The sequence below is a fragment of the Perna viridis genome, chromosome 6 (assembly GCF_037379345.1).
Source record: "Perna viridis isolate PV_CMFRI_1.1 ecotype Kerala chromosome 6, ASM3737934v1, whole genome shotgun sequence".
NCBI lineage: Eukaryota > Metazoa > Mollusca > Bivalvia > Mytilida > Mytilidae > Perna > Perna viridis.
The window spans coordinates 44,171,149-44,185,258 of record NC_142450.1 but is presented as its reverse complement, the minus strand read 5'-3'; the positions used below and the strand labels follow the sequence as shown (position 1 = coordinate 44,185,258).

Genomic DNA, 14,110 nt, shown 5'->3' with positions numbered 1-14,110 from the left:
CGTTTTAGTCATTTACATCTTTATATATTTGGATGATACGTTATTTTGTCGATATTTGCAACAAAATTAGTCATTCGAATTTATCTTTTAAATTCAACTAGCATCAAACGGTGAAGATCATATTGATATCTATAGCACCAAGTTTATTCATTCAAATGAATGCAAAGAATATAACAGGTAATATGTATGTCAAACTAATGATCTTGAACATTTTAATTTGATGTTGCACTTACAACAGTTCGAAAAATAAACACTTTAAATACTGCAAGTTAGAAAATGCAAACGAATTCAATAAAGACAAAAAAGAAGACAAAGACATGTAAATGAAACTTTCTATTTAGTAACGTATAATACTATTGTAAATTATGAATTTAGATCCATTTAAATTCGTCTATAGTTAAAAAGATTTGTTAAAAATACCAATGAAACATGAAATCTTCCCAAGGAAGATGAAAGAAAATAAAGAGGAAATATTTAAAAGCATGTTATACAATCGAATAAGATAATTTCTCTACCCCGGACTTGACTTTTTATTAGCAACTCAACGGTTGTTTCTGGAAAAGCAGAGGACGCTTACCCTACTGGTGCACCTGGTCCATGCTCCCAGGTTTTAAAGGATCCGAGTTGCTCATTTGCTTTTGTCACTGTGTATGCATGATTTAAGTTACTTCATGTTCTTTGTTGTATATGTCTGTTTTCCATGTTTGGTCTTTGTCCCTGGATTAAATTCTTTTGATAACCGCTATAACCTTGGTTCCCTTGATTATTCTTGAAGAACAATCAGCGCTGAAAACGAAACGATGGCGGGTAAAAAAAATTATCAATAAAAAAACTGTTACTTTCCCCATTATTGAGTCTGATTCTCTACTTATGTTGAATCAAATTTGAAACTCAAAATGTTGAATACTGGTAATAATAACCTGGTCATTTACACCTGTTGCCAGGTATTATTACTACTATGTAGTTATAATTTTTGACATTGACATGTTTTACACTTTGTAAACATTTGATGAATTCATGATTTCATTGATTGTTTTTAATCTCATCGTAACATTTTCAAATGCAATGGCTCACTTAATATCAAATCAAGAAATTAGCAAAAATATTGAAAAATAAAACAGCAATTATGAGGATGTGCATGGAACAGCATGCGTTATATGAAGAGTAATATTAACATTATCGACTGTTCAAATCCTTGTATCCCTTGAACTTTTCCGTATAGCATGTTCTCATTAATGCAACATAGTTTGTCCTGTTGCATGTAATTTTACAATCGACGTCCTCTTCAGTTGATAATAGATGTTTATGGTTGCACAGAATTCAAAATGAAACTGTTCAAATGTTCAAGGGAATCCGGGATTTGTACGGTAATAATAATTTTTTTTTTTAAATTAATAAAAAAAAAAAACAAAACAAAACAAACAAAAAACAAAAAACAAAAAACAGATGCATCTCAGGACCGACAATCAGGGATAACTTATGCAATACAATAAAGTATATGGAATTACGAAAACAATATGCACAAACAGCCAAAGTAAATGAGATGCCGGACTCTACTAAAATCTGGGATCGTGGGGGTAGTGTTGTGAATTGTACTAGTGTAACACAACACTGAATTCTTTTTAACACGTATGGATTCAAATTGAATAAATAAAAAAAAAACAATCAAGCTTTGCCATTTTCTTATCATTTTGCTAAAGGCACTACTGACAATGTTTCAATGTTCAATATTTATATAAACAAAAAAAAAAAAACATCGGAGGAACTAAAATTCCAATTTAATTATTCAGAGAAAAATAAGGTTAACGGAGAAATTTCAAAGTCCATTCAATAACTAAATACAACGGAGAAATCAAACGATTTTTGCTAATCTGGTGACTCCGGCCGAGTTTCTCTTAAAATGCCACGTTCGAGGTAAACAAAAAAGGGAAGTATAACAATGTAATGCGGTCTTATCGTGCAGATTGGTACGCCATAACGACTTACGAGTTCATGATACAATAAAACTTCTGTAGTAAACACTTTTCTTTGTAGTTACATAGTTGTGTGTGTTGTTTTGGCAAGCGCTGGCATTGGTATTACGTAAAAGTTGTAATATGAAAACTCCATACGCAAGTGCTGAAGAGATATTGTAACAGATGAAATGGAGGTAAACGATACGAAATGAGACCTCATCTTGTTTGTAGTATAGTTTGGACATGACTTTTTCCACGTTCATTCGATCTCTAAGAGTAGAGTGTATGTAGTGTCTTTATAGTAAGTTCTTTTGGGTAGATGCGTGGTATAAAATTCCCGAATCTAGAATGTTTTGATACGCAGCATCATCTTTATAGTGGAAACTAAGGTAGATCAAAGTTTAGACTACCCAATTATATACTCCCCGTTCATAATGACAATATATCAACATCTGACGTCAACGTCAGCCAATGACGTTTAAGTTTCACAGTTGATTCCTCACTGTCGTGCCTATAACTTGTATTCGGACTTATTTTCTAAAGCAATCATATGAAATTAGTTCATCTTTTTATGATTCTATCACTATAATAGGATCAAGGTGGTCACCACAATTTATTGATCTATATAAAGGTTTACAGAAAAGACAAAATATCTGCAGTTGAATCTAACGTCATAACGGACTGACATTTCACCGATCTTGACACTTATCGAATTTTACTCACTCGCAATTTATTGTTTTGTTTTGTTTGTTAAATTGCAAGGGTTTTAGTTTTGTGTTCTCTCTTGTTTTCTTCTTTTCTTATCCACATTTTAATATGTCATATTGTATATTTTATTGTTATTAGTACTTTTTGTATATCACTCGTCTCTGTTTCCTGTTTTCATGTTTTAGCTGTTAACTTAGATTTTGATGTATATATATATGTTACGGTCCTTCGTTATTTTTGTCTTATTTGCAATAAAATATGTTGTTCGATTCTGTCTTTAAACCTTGGAAATCATACTCAGAATTTGTAGCACTAAGTCTATTAATAAGTATGAATTCAAAGAATGTATCACGTAATATCTATGTCATAACTAATGAGAATGTTTTATTTAACATTGCACTAAGAGCATGTTGAAAAAACTTCAAAGTCTGAAAGTTAAAAAATTCAAACAAAGTTCAATGAAGATAAAAATAAAAAGGGACAACTAACCCGAACTTTGTAATTTTTAAAGCAAACATGACAAGATTTTTTATATGTGCAAATAAACCCTTTGAAAGCGAATGCAAAATATTCATTAACTCAAACAACTCTCCGTAGAAAGCTGAACTTGGACCGGGAACTATCTCAGGACTTAAGTACCCCGAGCTCGAATAGATAACACGCAGATCGTACTAACCTTTATGCACTATAAATTATTAGTTCTAGAGCAGCTCTACCAAAGTATCGGGTTATAAATACAGGGTAGTAGGTCAATAATAGTAACCACCGGTAAACCTTGTTTAGCGTTTATATATACAGTATATATTTCTCAATGTAGTTTATGAATACAATTAAGACATTATGGATGGTTTGATGGATAAGTTGAAGGAAGTTGTTTGTAAGGCTATAGATGATTCAGAAGAAGAGTTGCTAAATTTAAGCAATGAAATATGGAATCATCCAGAGCTTAATTTTAACGAGCATTATTCTCATCGAATTTTAACTGACTTTCTAGAAAGGCATGGATTAAATGTCACAAGAAAATTTGTGGTTGATACAGGTTTTAAAGCTGAGTTAGGAAGCAAAGACAACGGTCCAAATATAGCAGTAATATGTGAGTATGATGCTTTACCAGAGGTCGGACATGCTTGTGGACATAATTTGATAGCTGAAGCAGGGGTTGCTGCAGCGGTCGGATTAATCGCAGCTTTTGAAAAAACTAAAGAAACACTTGGAAAGGTAATATGTATTTAAGTGCTCTTTTGTTATCATAACATATTTGTGGTTTTAATTTATATAAATTTTATTGCAGAAACCATATGTATGATGCACATTTCTAATTGATTAAATTTAAATCAAGCCAAACATAACTTCCATTTATTTTTACTGATAGGCAGCACATTTACTTTTAATAAGGACCCAGTGTCGTTTTTTTTCTGAACATGTTTTTTTTGTAATTGAACTAGTGTTTTTCTTTAAGTTTGGATTCAATTTGAAAGAAACAACATTAACTCGATCCAGATTTTTGTTCTAGTTGAATGATTCCATGAATTCTATAGGCATTTTATAGTATGCATCTCTACATTTATTTTATTTTTAAGTTTCTTCAATAGACTTTTTAAAATTTCAACCATATTCTCGTCCTATTTTGTACAATATAAAAATGAATAAGGTAAATCTATCGTAATTATAAGAATAAAATACAATGTACAATTTAAAATATAGATAACAATTTTGGGTACTCCTGCAGAAGAGGGAGGTGGAGGAAAAATTGATATGATCAAAGCTGGTGCTTTTGATGATGTTGATGCTGCCATGATGGTCCATCCGTTTCCAATTACTGCTTCTCATTTTTCAGGATCAGCGGTTGATATGTAAGTTTATTGCTTATTATTAGAATTAAAGTAATTTAATGACGACAAAATGTGTTCCGTGTTATTTCCTGTCTGTCTTTAGTTTTGAAGCGAAGTCAATTGATTCAGTGGCATTTGCACATAGGACTTTCAAAAACAATATCGATTTCTTTTGTTCACAGAATGGTGAATGAAATAACTTATAGATGAATAAGAACATAAAGGAAAATCTGTACCTTTCTTTGTATACCAACACTTTACAATAACTATGTAGAGATTTTTGTTACATAGAAGTTGTTTAAAGTAATTCTTCAATCAAAATAGTAAAAGTCAAGAGATAAATGAACACGGCTAAAAACTTGGCTGAGAAGAATCGGTTTCTTACATAAATATTGTAGAAAAAAAATGAAAAAAAAACTTCGGGTAAAAATGCTTTTTTAATTTTAATCAAAGTATTGCGGTTAAAATGTCGATTAATTACTTTTTTTCAAATTGGAAAAAACCTCACACATCCATAATCGATCGGCAGTTTACTGCAAGGATCATTGCCAAATGAAAACATAATCATGTGTTTGATTTTTTTTTAATCTAAAGTACTGAATGTTACATGTTTTCATTTAATCAATGCACTGACGATTAGCTTACTTTGCTTATCAATCACCTTCCAAATATTGTTTAGGGTAACAATAAAATACACAGGAAAAGCAGCCCACGCTGCAGCTTATCCTTGGGAAGGAGTTAATGCCCTTGATGCCGCAGTTCTATGCTACCAAAACATTTCTTGTTTACGACAACATATCAAGTCTACTTGGAGAATACATGGTAGATATTTCATTTCATTATTCAGTTAACTTCATTAGGCAGAAGCATGAAAAATGCAAATATGATAGAAATAAATCCCACTAGATTTAAATTCTAGATTAGTGTTATGATTATAAATATTAATGTGTTGATCTAAAACTTTAAACGTAATGACATGTATAAATTAAATCTTATCAATGTAATTTTAGAAATTGTTGTTTATACGCAGTCATTGAACTGTCGTATATTGCACGGTATGTGTTATTATTTTTTATGAAGAATCAAGTTGCTTGTTACCTGATTAGCTGGGGTGTCATGACTTGGAGTTGCAAATAAACACAGATTCTTAACTATTAATTGATTCTGTTAGGCATCTAGTGGTATACATAATCAATTTGTTGACAGTAGTTTCATTAAAGTTGCACACTTTATATTGAAATAATAAGTAATATATCTCATTGAATTGTTTCGGTCATTTATGCGATCCAGATGAGCTATCGTATTACTAATGAGTAAATGACAATCCTTGACAATTTCTTTATTTTTTTATTGCCTCCGTCAGATATGTTGATCCAGAAAAAATTCTTAAGACTTACCGGGAATATAATATCAAAATTCAATCTCTATGCACAGAGCATACAACTTTAATTTTTTTCAACTCTCTTAACCGATATCCCACATCTGCAAAAAAACTAACAAAAGCCTTTTTCACTACAGATGGGAAACTCAGATAAACCTACCTAGTCATTGGGTGAGAAAAAACATAATTATGTGAAATAAATAATTCTGAATCAAAATATAGATGATGAAATCAGTACTGCTTATCGGCTTATTATGATCTTTCCTATAGTCCTATGAGACAAGCTTTATCTAAAAGTAACGCAAAATTGTATTACAGTACAAAAACACTTCTTATTCTGTGAATTTTGTCTCTTATCCTTCATCTAAAATCTAACAAAATATAAGAGATTACAACTAAATTTTTGACTTAAGCAATTTTCCCTCTGTCAACTACCTTTTCCTACATAGTATAATTCCAGCTGACCTAGCATTTGCAGTTTTTGTCTTTAAACTCCCAGCTTTCTAGTGAGCATGAAATGGTGTTGTAACTTATTTTACATATGTGTTATAAAAATGGAGAGGAGCTTAAATGCTTATATATAAACAGAAAAGAACGATTTAGTCATATACGACAGTGTAATTATAAAAAAAAGTATGCATTTTTTACATTTATTTACTAGGAATTATTACACAAGGAGGAGTCAAACCAAACATCATACCTGACTTCACAGAACTTGAATATTATCTACGAACAACAGATAAATCAGAACTGGATGAACTGAGAGAAAAAGTAAAGGCGTGTTTTGATTCTGCGGCTATTGCAACTGGATGCAAAGTTGGTACATATGTATTACCTTTTGTGATTACATGTAGTATACCTTAACTTTGCATCGTGGTTTAGAGATTATGACTATTTTAATAACATTTATGTTAGTTGTTTTGTGAAATATGCAGCCGGGTCAGAAATATAAATAAGTAAAATATACATTATTAAATGTTGTCTGTACGATATATTTGAAATGGCGAGTCATGATAAAGAACATGAAATAAACAAAATAACACGTACAAAGAAACAAAAGTAAATAAACAATCCGGACCACTAAAAACCTGAATGGATCATGTGCGCCGGTAGGGCAAGTGTCCTCTGCTTTTTAGCTCACCTGGCCAAAGGCCATGTGAGCTATTGCCATCACTTGGTGTCCGTCGTTAACAATTATACAAAAGTCTTCTCCTCTGAAACTACCTGACTGATTAGAACCAAACTTAGTATAAATGTTTCTTGGGGTATCCTGCATAGAACTGATGTGGGGATTTTTGATTCGTCAAAAACATGGCCGCCGTTACTAAAATAGAACATAGGGGTCAGACAGTGGTCAAATTTTGGTTTTAACCCATTAAGCCATGTTAAAGTTATTTCAACTAACGCTTTTTGCTATTTTTAATGTTGTTTCTTTCAAAAATCTTCTCCTCTGACATTATTTGATTAATTGAAAGCAAACATGGTATGAATGTTCCATGGTGTATCCTGCATAAAACTGATGTGGGGATTTTTGATCCGTCAAAAAACATGGCAGCTGTTACTTAAAATAGAACATACAGTGTAGGGGTCAGACAGTAGTTTTTTTCGCATATATCTCCAAAACCGTTAGGTTAAGCCAAATTTTTTCAATAGCTGAAATGATCCTTATTATTAGGATACAAAAGTCTTTAGGGATAAAAGTTGTAAGACGAGGTCTCACTAAGCACTTCTAACGTTTCTATTACTTTACATGTTAAACAAGTAATTTTCAATGTTTCACTGTGAATTCCTAAGACAAATGACACCTGAAAGTTGCATACCATTGAGAAGCTTGGAAAAGAAGGCTTTCAAAATCATAATGCTAATGGTACAATGACCTTAGAAATTCTTCACAAAATTTACTGGAATAAGAAAAACTGTAAATCAACACTTTCACTTTTTCTGCCAACTGACGGCATCGAGGCAAATCACTCGCGCATGTAAACAATATTCATTACCTTTTGTAGTAAATGACAAAAATGATTTTAAAGTACACATTCTCAGCTTTATTTTGATCAGAATACACACATATAATGCATTTACAATGCATAGTTCTGGGTTCAGTGTGTTTTTGGTACTACACAGGGGGTAGCCATTTGACCCGGAGGTGGTTTGTGATACCTGACTCCTTGTAAGAATTATTGCCCTTGAAAGGGGAAAAATGAATAAAAAGTTTTCAGTCAATATCTTGAAAACAATGATAGATTAAAAGAAACTTTCAATTGTTGAAATGATCCTTATGATAAGCCCTACCAAAGACTTCTTGAGTCAAAATTGTTGGACAACTTCTTATTAAATTTATTGCCTCTGAAAGGCAAAATTCAACCAGGTGGGCTTCTTCAAAGAAGTAACTTCTTCAATCACGTGTACTACATACAGATGCGATCACTTCTATTCTCTCTTCGATCCTGTCAGGATTCGTTGTCATAGAACAGTTCTAAACTGTCAGAAACTGTTCTGACCTGCGACACACCTTATCAGGGACTGTCAGAACTTTGGACAAGCTCTGTCATAATTTGTCATGGGTCCTGACACCCTCCCGTCAGGAACTGTTCTAAGTAGAACAGAGACATGGATTAGAAGAGTTCCTGACAGATTCTGACAGTCATTGGCTCGAGAATACTTCTCTGTCTGAATTACATACAGTACATGTACGTGATTACGAAAAAAGGCGTAGCACCCGAATCCCAATTCGTACGACGGGAAGGAAGCCTTGAAAAAAAAACCCAAAAAACTTAGTGGAGTAGCATGCACAGTTGTCCTCTTTTTCTCTAAAGGAATAACTTGGGAATTGGTGCAATATAAATAATTTTATACCCTCAAGCAAATTAAAAAGTGTGCGCACTCATACATTTTGCAAGAATATGACATTTTTTAAGAATTTTGACTCAAAATAAAATGTCGCAGCCACCACGTGATACTTATATTGAAACATTTAACATTTCAGACATTATTTTTAGACCCTGATGAAAATTAAAAGTGCTCGCACTCATACATTTTGCAAGAATATAACATTTTTAAAGAATTTTTACTCAAACTAATGTGTCACAGCCACCACATGATATTTATATTGAAAAAATTAGCATTTTAATCATTATTTTTAGACCCTCATGGAAATAAAAAGTGCTCGCACTCATACATTTTGCAAGAATATGACATTTTTAAAGAATGTTGACTCAAATTAATGTGTCAGAGCCACTATATGATGGTTATACTAAACTAAAAAAATTAGCATTTTAGTCATTAAATTTAGACCCTCATAGAAATTAAAAGTGTAGGCACTCATACATATGCTGGAATATGACATTTTTGTAGAATTTTGACAGAAATATATGATTCACAGTCACCCACATGATAGTTATATTGAAACAAATAAGCATTTTAGTCAATAGTTTCAGACCCCCATGAAAAATAAAACTGCCTGCACTCATACATTTTGCAGAATTTTTAATGAAACAATTGTGTCACAGTCACTAATATGAAACTAACATTTTCAGTCGCCCATTTAATGCAAAATTGTCAATTTTAACATTTTTTAGAATGATTTGTGACCCTTATGTTATTAAATGCAGCTTGTACTCAAAAAGTACTTTGTCAACCTTGAACTTCGAGTGATTGTGGAATGATGATCACGACGAGCTCTCTATATAGAATTTGAAATTCAGTGTAAATTTTGAAATCAAGATTTGTTTCCTAATCGGGTTAGCTAATTTACATTAGTCATACATTTTCATTTATCAATCCCGGACTTCCTGTTCTAAATTACGTCACACAGAATAGAAAGATTTAGTGTCAGGAACTGTCAAGGAGTATGACAGTTTAGAACAGCTTTTCGTATTTTCTTTGTCACTACCTGGGACAGTTTCTGTCAGGATCTGTCAGGGAATAGGACAAAATGTGTCCTGACCCAGAACAGCCTCTGTCAGACCCTGTCAGGATCTGTCAGGATTTCTGTTCTATCTGCTGTAGTCGAACAGAAATCCTGACAGATTCTGACAGAATTTAAGAGAGGTTAGAAGTGATCGCAACTGTATCAAAAATTGCATTAAATATGATTGGTATTTTTGTATTTCATAAAGGTAGAATACTCGTTTTCTGAGAAACCGTATTCGAACTTTGTCACGAACTATAAAATGGCGGATGCATACAGAAAACATGCTGAATCTGTTGGCGTCAAGTTTGACAAAAAAGAAAGTAAAAGTGGAGGGTCAACAGATATGGGCGATGTGTCTCATACTGTACCAAGTATACATCCTCTCTTCGGAATTAAAACTACAGCTGTCAATCATACCAAGGAATTCGCTAAGGCTGCAGGTATGAACGCCCGTAAGAAGGAGGTCTCAAAATATAGCTGCCATCACAAAATATAGCTCCATCACAAAAACGTTACCAACAAAATTCCCCCATATTTCAAAGATAAATCCATATCAATTATTTCATATTCCTATACTTCACCCATCGCATCCAAAATTTTCAATTATAAAAGGCTATTGCAGAACCTCGAGATTGAGGACTTCAAGGCTAAACCACCTGACTGTGTTTGCAAAACCTCTCCATTCAAATATGGTCCTTCTGGTCACGTCGTTACGGGAGATTTAACCATTATCGAAAACGAAAATCTGCGTAATATCCTTTCTAAAGGTCCCAAGTACCGTGAACCACGCTCCATAAATTGGAATTATAACTTTAAAGTTCTTATGGATGCCGTTGAGGACTATGCAAGAAAATGGATATAACGAGAACAAGAAGACATTGATTCTCTGTCAGAGTGGTTAAAGGCCGTGAGGTCTTTAATTTTGAAACGAATGAAGGTTTTAAGTAGGTCAATGAGTGCCAAGGCTACATCAGTTTTCAAAGACCCCGATGTAGCAAAAACATTGTCTACTATACATTACAAGTATGTTGTCGTGCCAGCAGACAAAGCCCAAAACAACATTGTTTTTGTCTGCAAAACGTTTTATATCCAATATTTATTATCAGAGGTAGACGTAGAAAATAATAGCAGTGATAGGACCTACACTGCTACCACTCTCTCCAAAGAAGAGATTGTGGAAAACCATAAATCTGTGCTATCTTCTTTTGGTCTCTCATCCAAGGACGATGATTGTGATTTACCGTCTATGTACTGGATTTCTAAACTTCACAAGAATCAATACAAACAACGTTTCATAGCTCGATCTGCAAAATGTACCACCAAACCTCTTTCAAAACTTTTAACTTCTATACTCACAACTGTCAAAGAGGGTCTACAGTCCTACCACAACACTTGTTACTCCCGTAGTGGTATTATTTCAATGTGGATCCTGAAAAATTCGAAAGATCTTTTGGAGACAATCAGTTCAATACTATTATCTGAATATAATAGCATTAAAACCTATGATTTTTCAACACTGTCTACTTTCGACAACATATTCGTCCAGTGTGGTGGACGTATTTTTCAACAAACGGTAGGCATTCCAGTGGGAACAAATTGTGCTTCTTTACTTGCTGACCTATTCCTTCACTCTTATGAGGCTGACTTTATAGCTGATCTGATCAGAAAGAAAGAATATCGTTTGGCTAGATCCTTCAATCTCAGTTTCCGCTATATAAATGACGTATTATCTTAAAACAATCCTAATTTCGGGGATTTGGTACATCGCATCTACCCAAAAGAACTTGAGATAAAGGATACTACAGACACTGTGAAGTCAGCCTCATATCTTGATCTACACTTAGAAATCGATAGTAAAGGAAAACTATTGACCAAACTTTACGACAAACTTGTTGACTTTTCATTCAGAATTGTTAACTTTCCTTTCATCTGTGGCAACATCCCTTCGGCTCCTCCGTATGGAGTGTTCATATCACAACTCATACGTTATGCCAGAGCTACGCAGACTGTTTGTATCGCGCTAGAACTCTAACAAATAGGCTTCTGGAACAGGGTTATGTTGCTACAAGATTGAAGTCATCACTACAGAAGTTTTATAGTCGTCTTCATGAACTCGTGGATCGTTATGGTGTATCCATCAGCACCATGAAAACTGATGTATTCAACGGGTCATAGTTTTCCTTTCCTCGTTTGTCTACCCCGGACTTGACTTTTTATGAGCAACTCGGCGGGTGTTTCTAGAAAAGCAGAGGACGTTTACTCTACCGGTGCACCTGGTCCAAGCTCCCAGTTTTTAGTGGAGTCCGAGTTGCTCATTTACTTTTGTTACTTTGTATGTATGATTTTAGTTACTTTATGTTCTTTGTTGTGAATGTCTGTTTTCCATGTCTGGTCTTTGTTCCTGGATTACATTCTTTTGATTACCGCTATAACCTTGATTCCCTTGATTACTCTGCCAAAATATATATAAATGAATATGTTTGTCTCAAATTTCGTGTTTCTAACTCAAAGTACATACCAAATGAAGACCTTTCTATTTTAAACATTATTTTTAAGTACCTAAGTAGAACGATAACATTTGCAAAGTGCTAATTTCATGTACTATCTAGATGTATATAAATTTTTTTTTATCTCCAAAGCGCAACAACCAAATGAAAAACTAAATCTGGTTATGCGATCAGTAACCGTTTCTGAACAGAAAATAACTCTGAATTTGGTGTATTTTTGACATGCATGAATCACCCATGGTCTAATTTTTATAAAGACTGCTACTTAAGTGGTATTCTTGTTTTGTAGTGTCAAGCGATAAAAGTTAAAAAAAAAAACAAAAACAAAAAAAAAAAAACACGAAAATATTGATTTTTGATCGGTATAACGATCAATTATTTCATTAATTCCATTATTTTTTTTTCAGTCGATCCTAAAGCACAGAGCTACACCATGGCTCAAGGGAAAGCGATGGCCTTATTAGCGTTGGATATTATGTCCAATCAAAGTCTTTTGAATGGAATAAAGGAAGAATTTAACCGATTCATGCAGTCGAGGAAGTAGTGATAAACGCGTACCTGAACTAAGAACTAAGAAATTCCAATTTTTGCAAGTCTCAGACAATACCATTATTTAAACAGTTTACTTTGTTATTGTTATAAGCTATTTCTAATTAAAGTGTTCAAATGATCAATAAAAACTGACTTGGTAACATAGTAAATATAAAACTAGAGAAAGCAAATTGAACATTTATACACGGAGAAATTATAACACCCGGTATTTTTTAGCTTCTATTTTCTTGGAATGTCTTTCATTTTAAGCATTGCGCTTTAAGAAGGCGTTCATTAGAGAGTAGGTGGCACATTCCAAGTTTCGTTTCCAAAATATTTTCATCCTTTAGAAAACAAAGACTCATGCTTTAAACAATAATACTGGTTTTTGATTTAATAAAGAAATAAGAATAAAAAATGACTTATAAATCACTACAAACTTTTAAAATTAAGTGATTTGTTAAGGAAATATAGTCTGAGTCATCCAAATTTGATCCAATTTTGATTATACAATATTTGCCTGTCCATTAACCCAAATGATTTCATATATTCATTTCATCGGCATAACACCCTAAATAACATGAAAGTGTCTTATTATTATCGTTCAAATGACATTTAACCTGTCACAAAACAGTGTTTCCATTGATTCTGTGTTGTTACTGTTATAAAATGTTATCGAATTACAGTCAGTAAAAATGAAAATGTTTTCAGTTTCACACGGGTATATACTCACTGCAGCAAGGGACAGTACAGGTCACGAACAGAAAATTTATGGCGAGTAATGAATATCATCCGACTCTGTCAAGAAAACTAGCATCTTTAAAATGAAAACGAAAAAGATAATATTCGGGGGCGTTTAAGAAGAACTTATATATGGGGTTAATTTCACGGTTCATTGATATTCACTTTGTTTTCTTGTCTCCCTACAAATACTTTGTTTTTACCACACTTGTTGGTATGTATGATATTTTTGCCCAAGAACGACAATTGTTCTACAAACAATTCGTGATAAATGACGCTGTTTCCATAGTAAAATTTGTCTGTGAAAAAGCAGGATAGCTCTTCTTTGATATGTTTCCTCAACATACATCATATAGGAAAAATAGATATCCAATTACACAACGCTCGCAGTTACTTAAAGTCAGTTCAGAATATATTAAATAACAACTATTAGTACGAGGGCTGAGATACCCCCCCCCGTGCGCCCCCACCACTCATCAACCAAAATATGATTTTCAGGTACCCTTATACCTCTCATTTACGAATCTTTTTGTCGCCAAAAA

At 33.2% G+C, this 14,110-nt stretch overlaps 1 protein-coding gene across 1 annotated transcript; it reads left to right on the top strand.

Moving 5' to 3' along the window:
* Positions 1-3,443: 3,443 nt before the first annotated feature.
* LOC148615178 (xaa-Arg dipeptidase-like) lies at positions 3,444-12,897 on the top strand. Its single transcript, XM_088586217.1, has 6 exons — positions 3,444-3,881; positions 4,368-4,516; positions 5,175-5,317; positions 6,538-6,692; positions 9,995-10,229; positions 12,704-12,897. The coding sequence occupies exons 1-6, from the start codon at positions 3,504-3,506 to the stop codon at positions 12,838-12,840; spliced, it is 1,197 nt and encodes a 398-aa protein (XP_088442343.1). The 5' UTR covers positions 3,444-3,503; the 3' UTR covers positions 12,841-12,897.
* Positions 12,898-14,110: the final 1,213 nt, after the last annotated feature.

Coding starts and splice junctions, on each gene's coding strand:
- LOC148615178 (XM_088586217.1), top strand. CDS start 3,504: ATGGATGGTTTGATGGATAAGTTGAAGGAAGTTGTTTGTAAGGCTATA. Junction 3,882..4,367: donor CTAAAGAAACACTTGGAAAG/GTAATATGTATT, acceptor TTTAAAATATAG/ATAACAATTTTGGGTACTCC. Junction 5,318..6,537: donor GTCTACTTGGAGAATACATG/GTAGATATTTCA, acceptor TTTATTTACTAG/GAATTATTACACAAGGAGGA.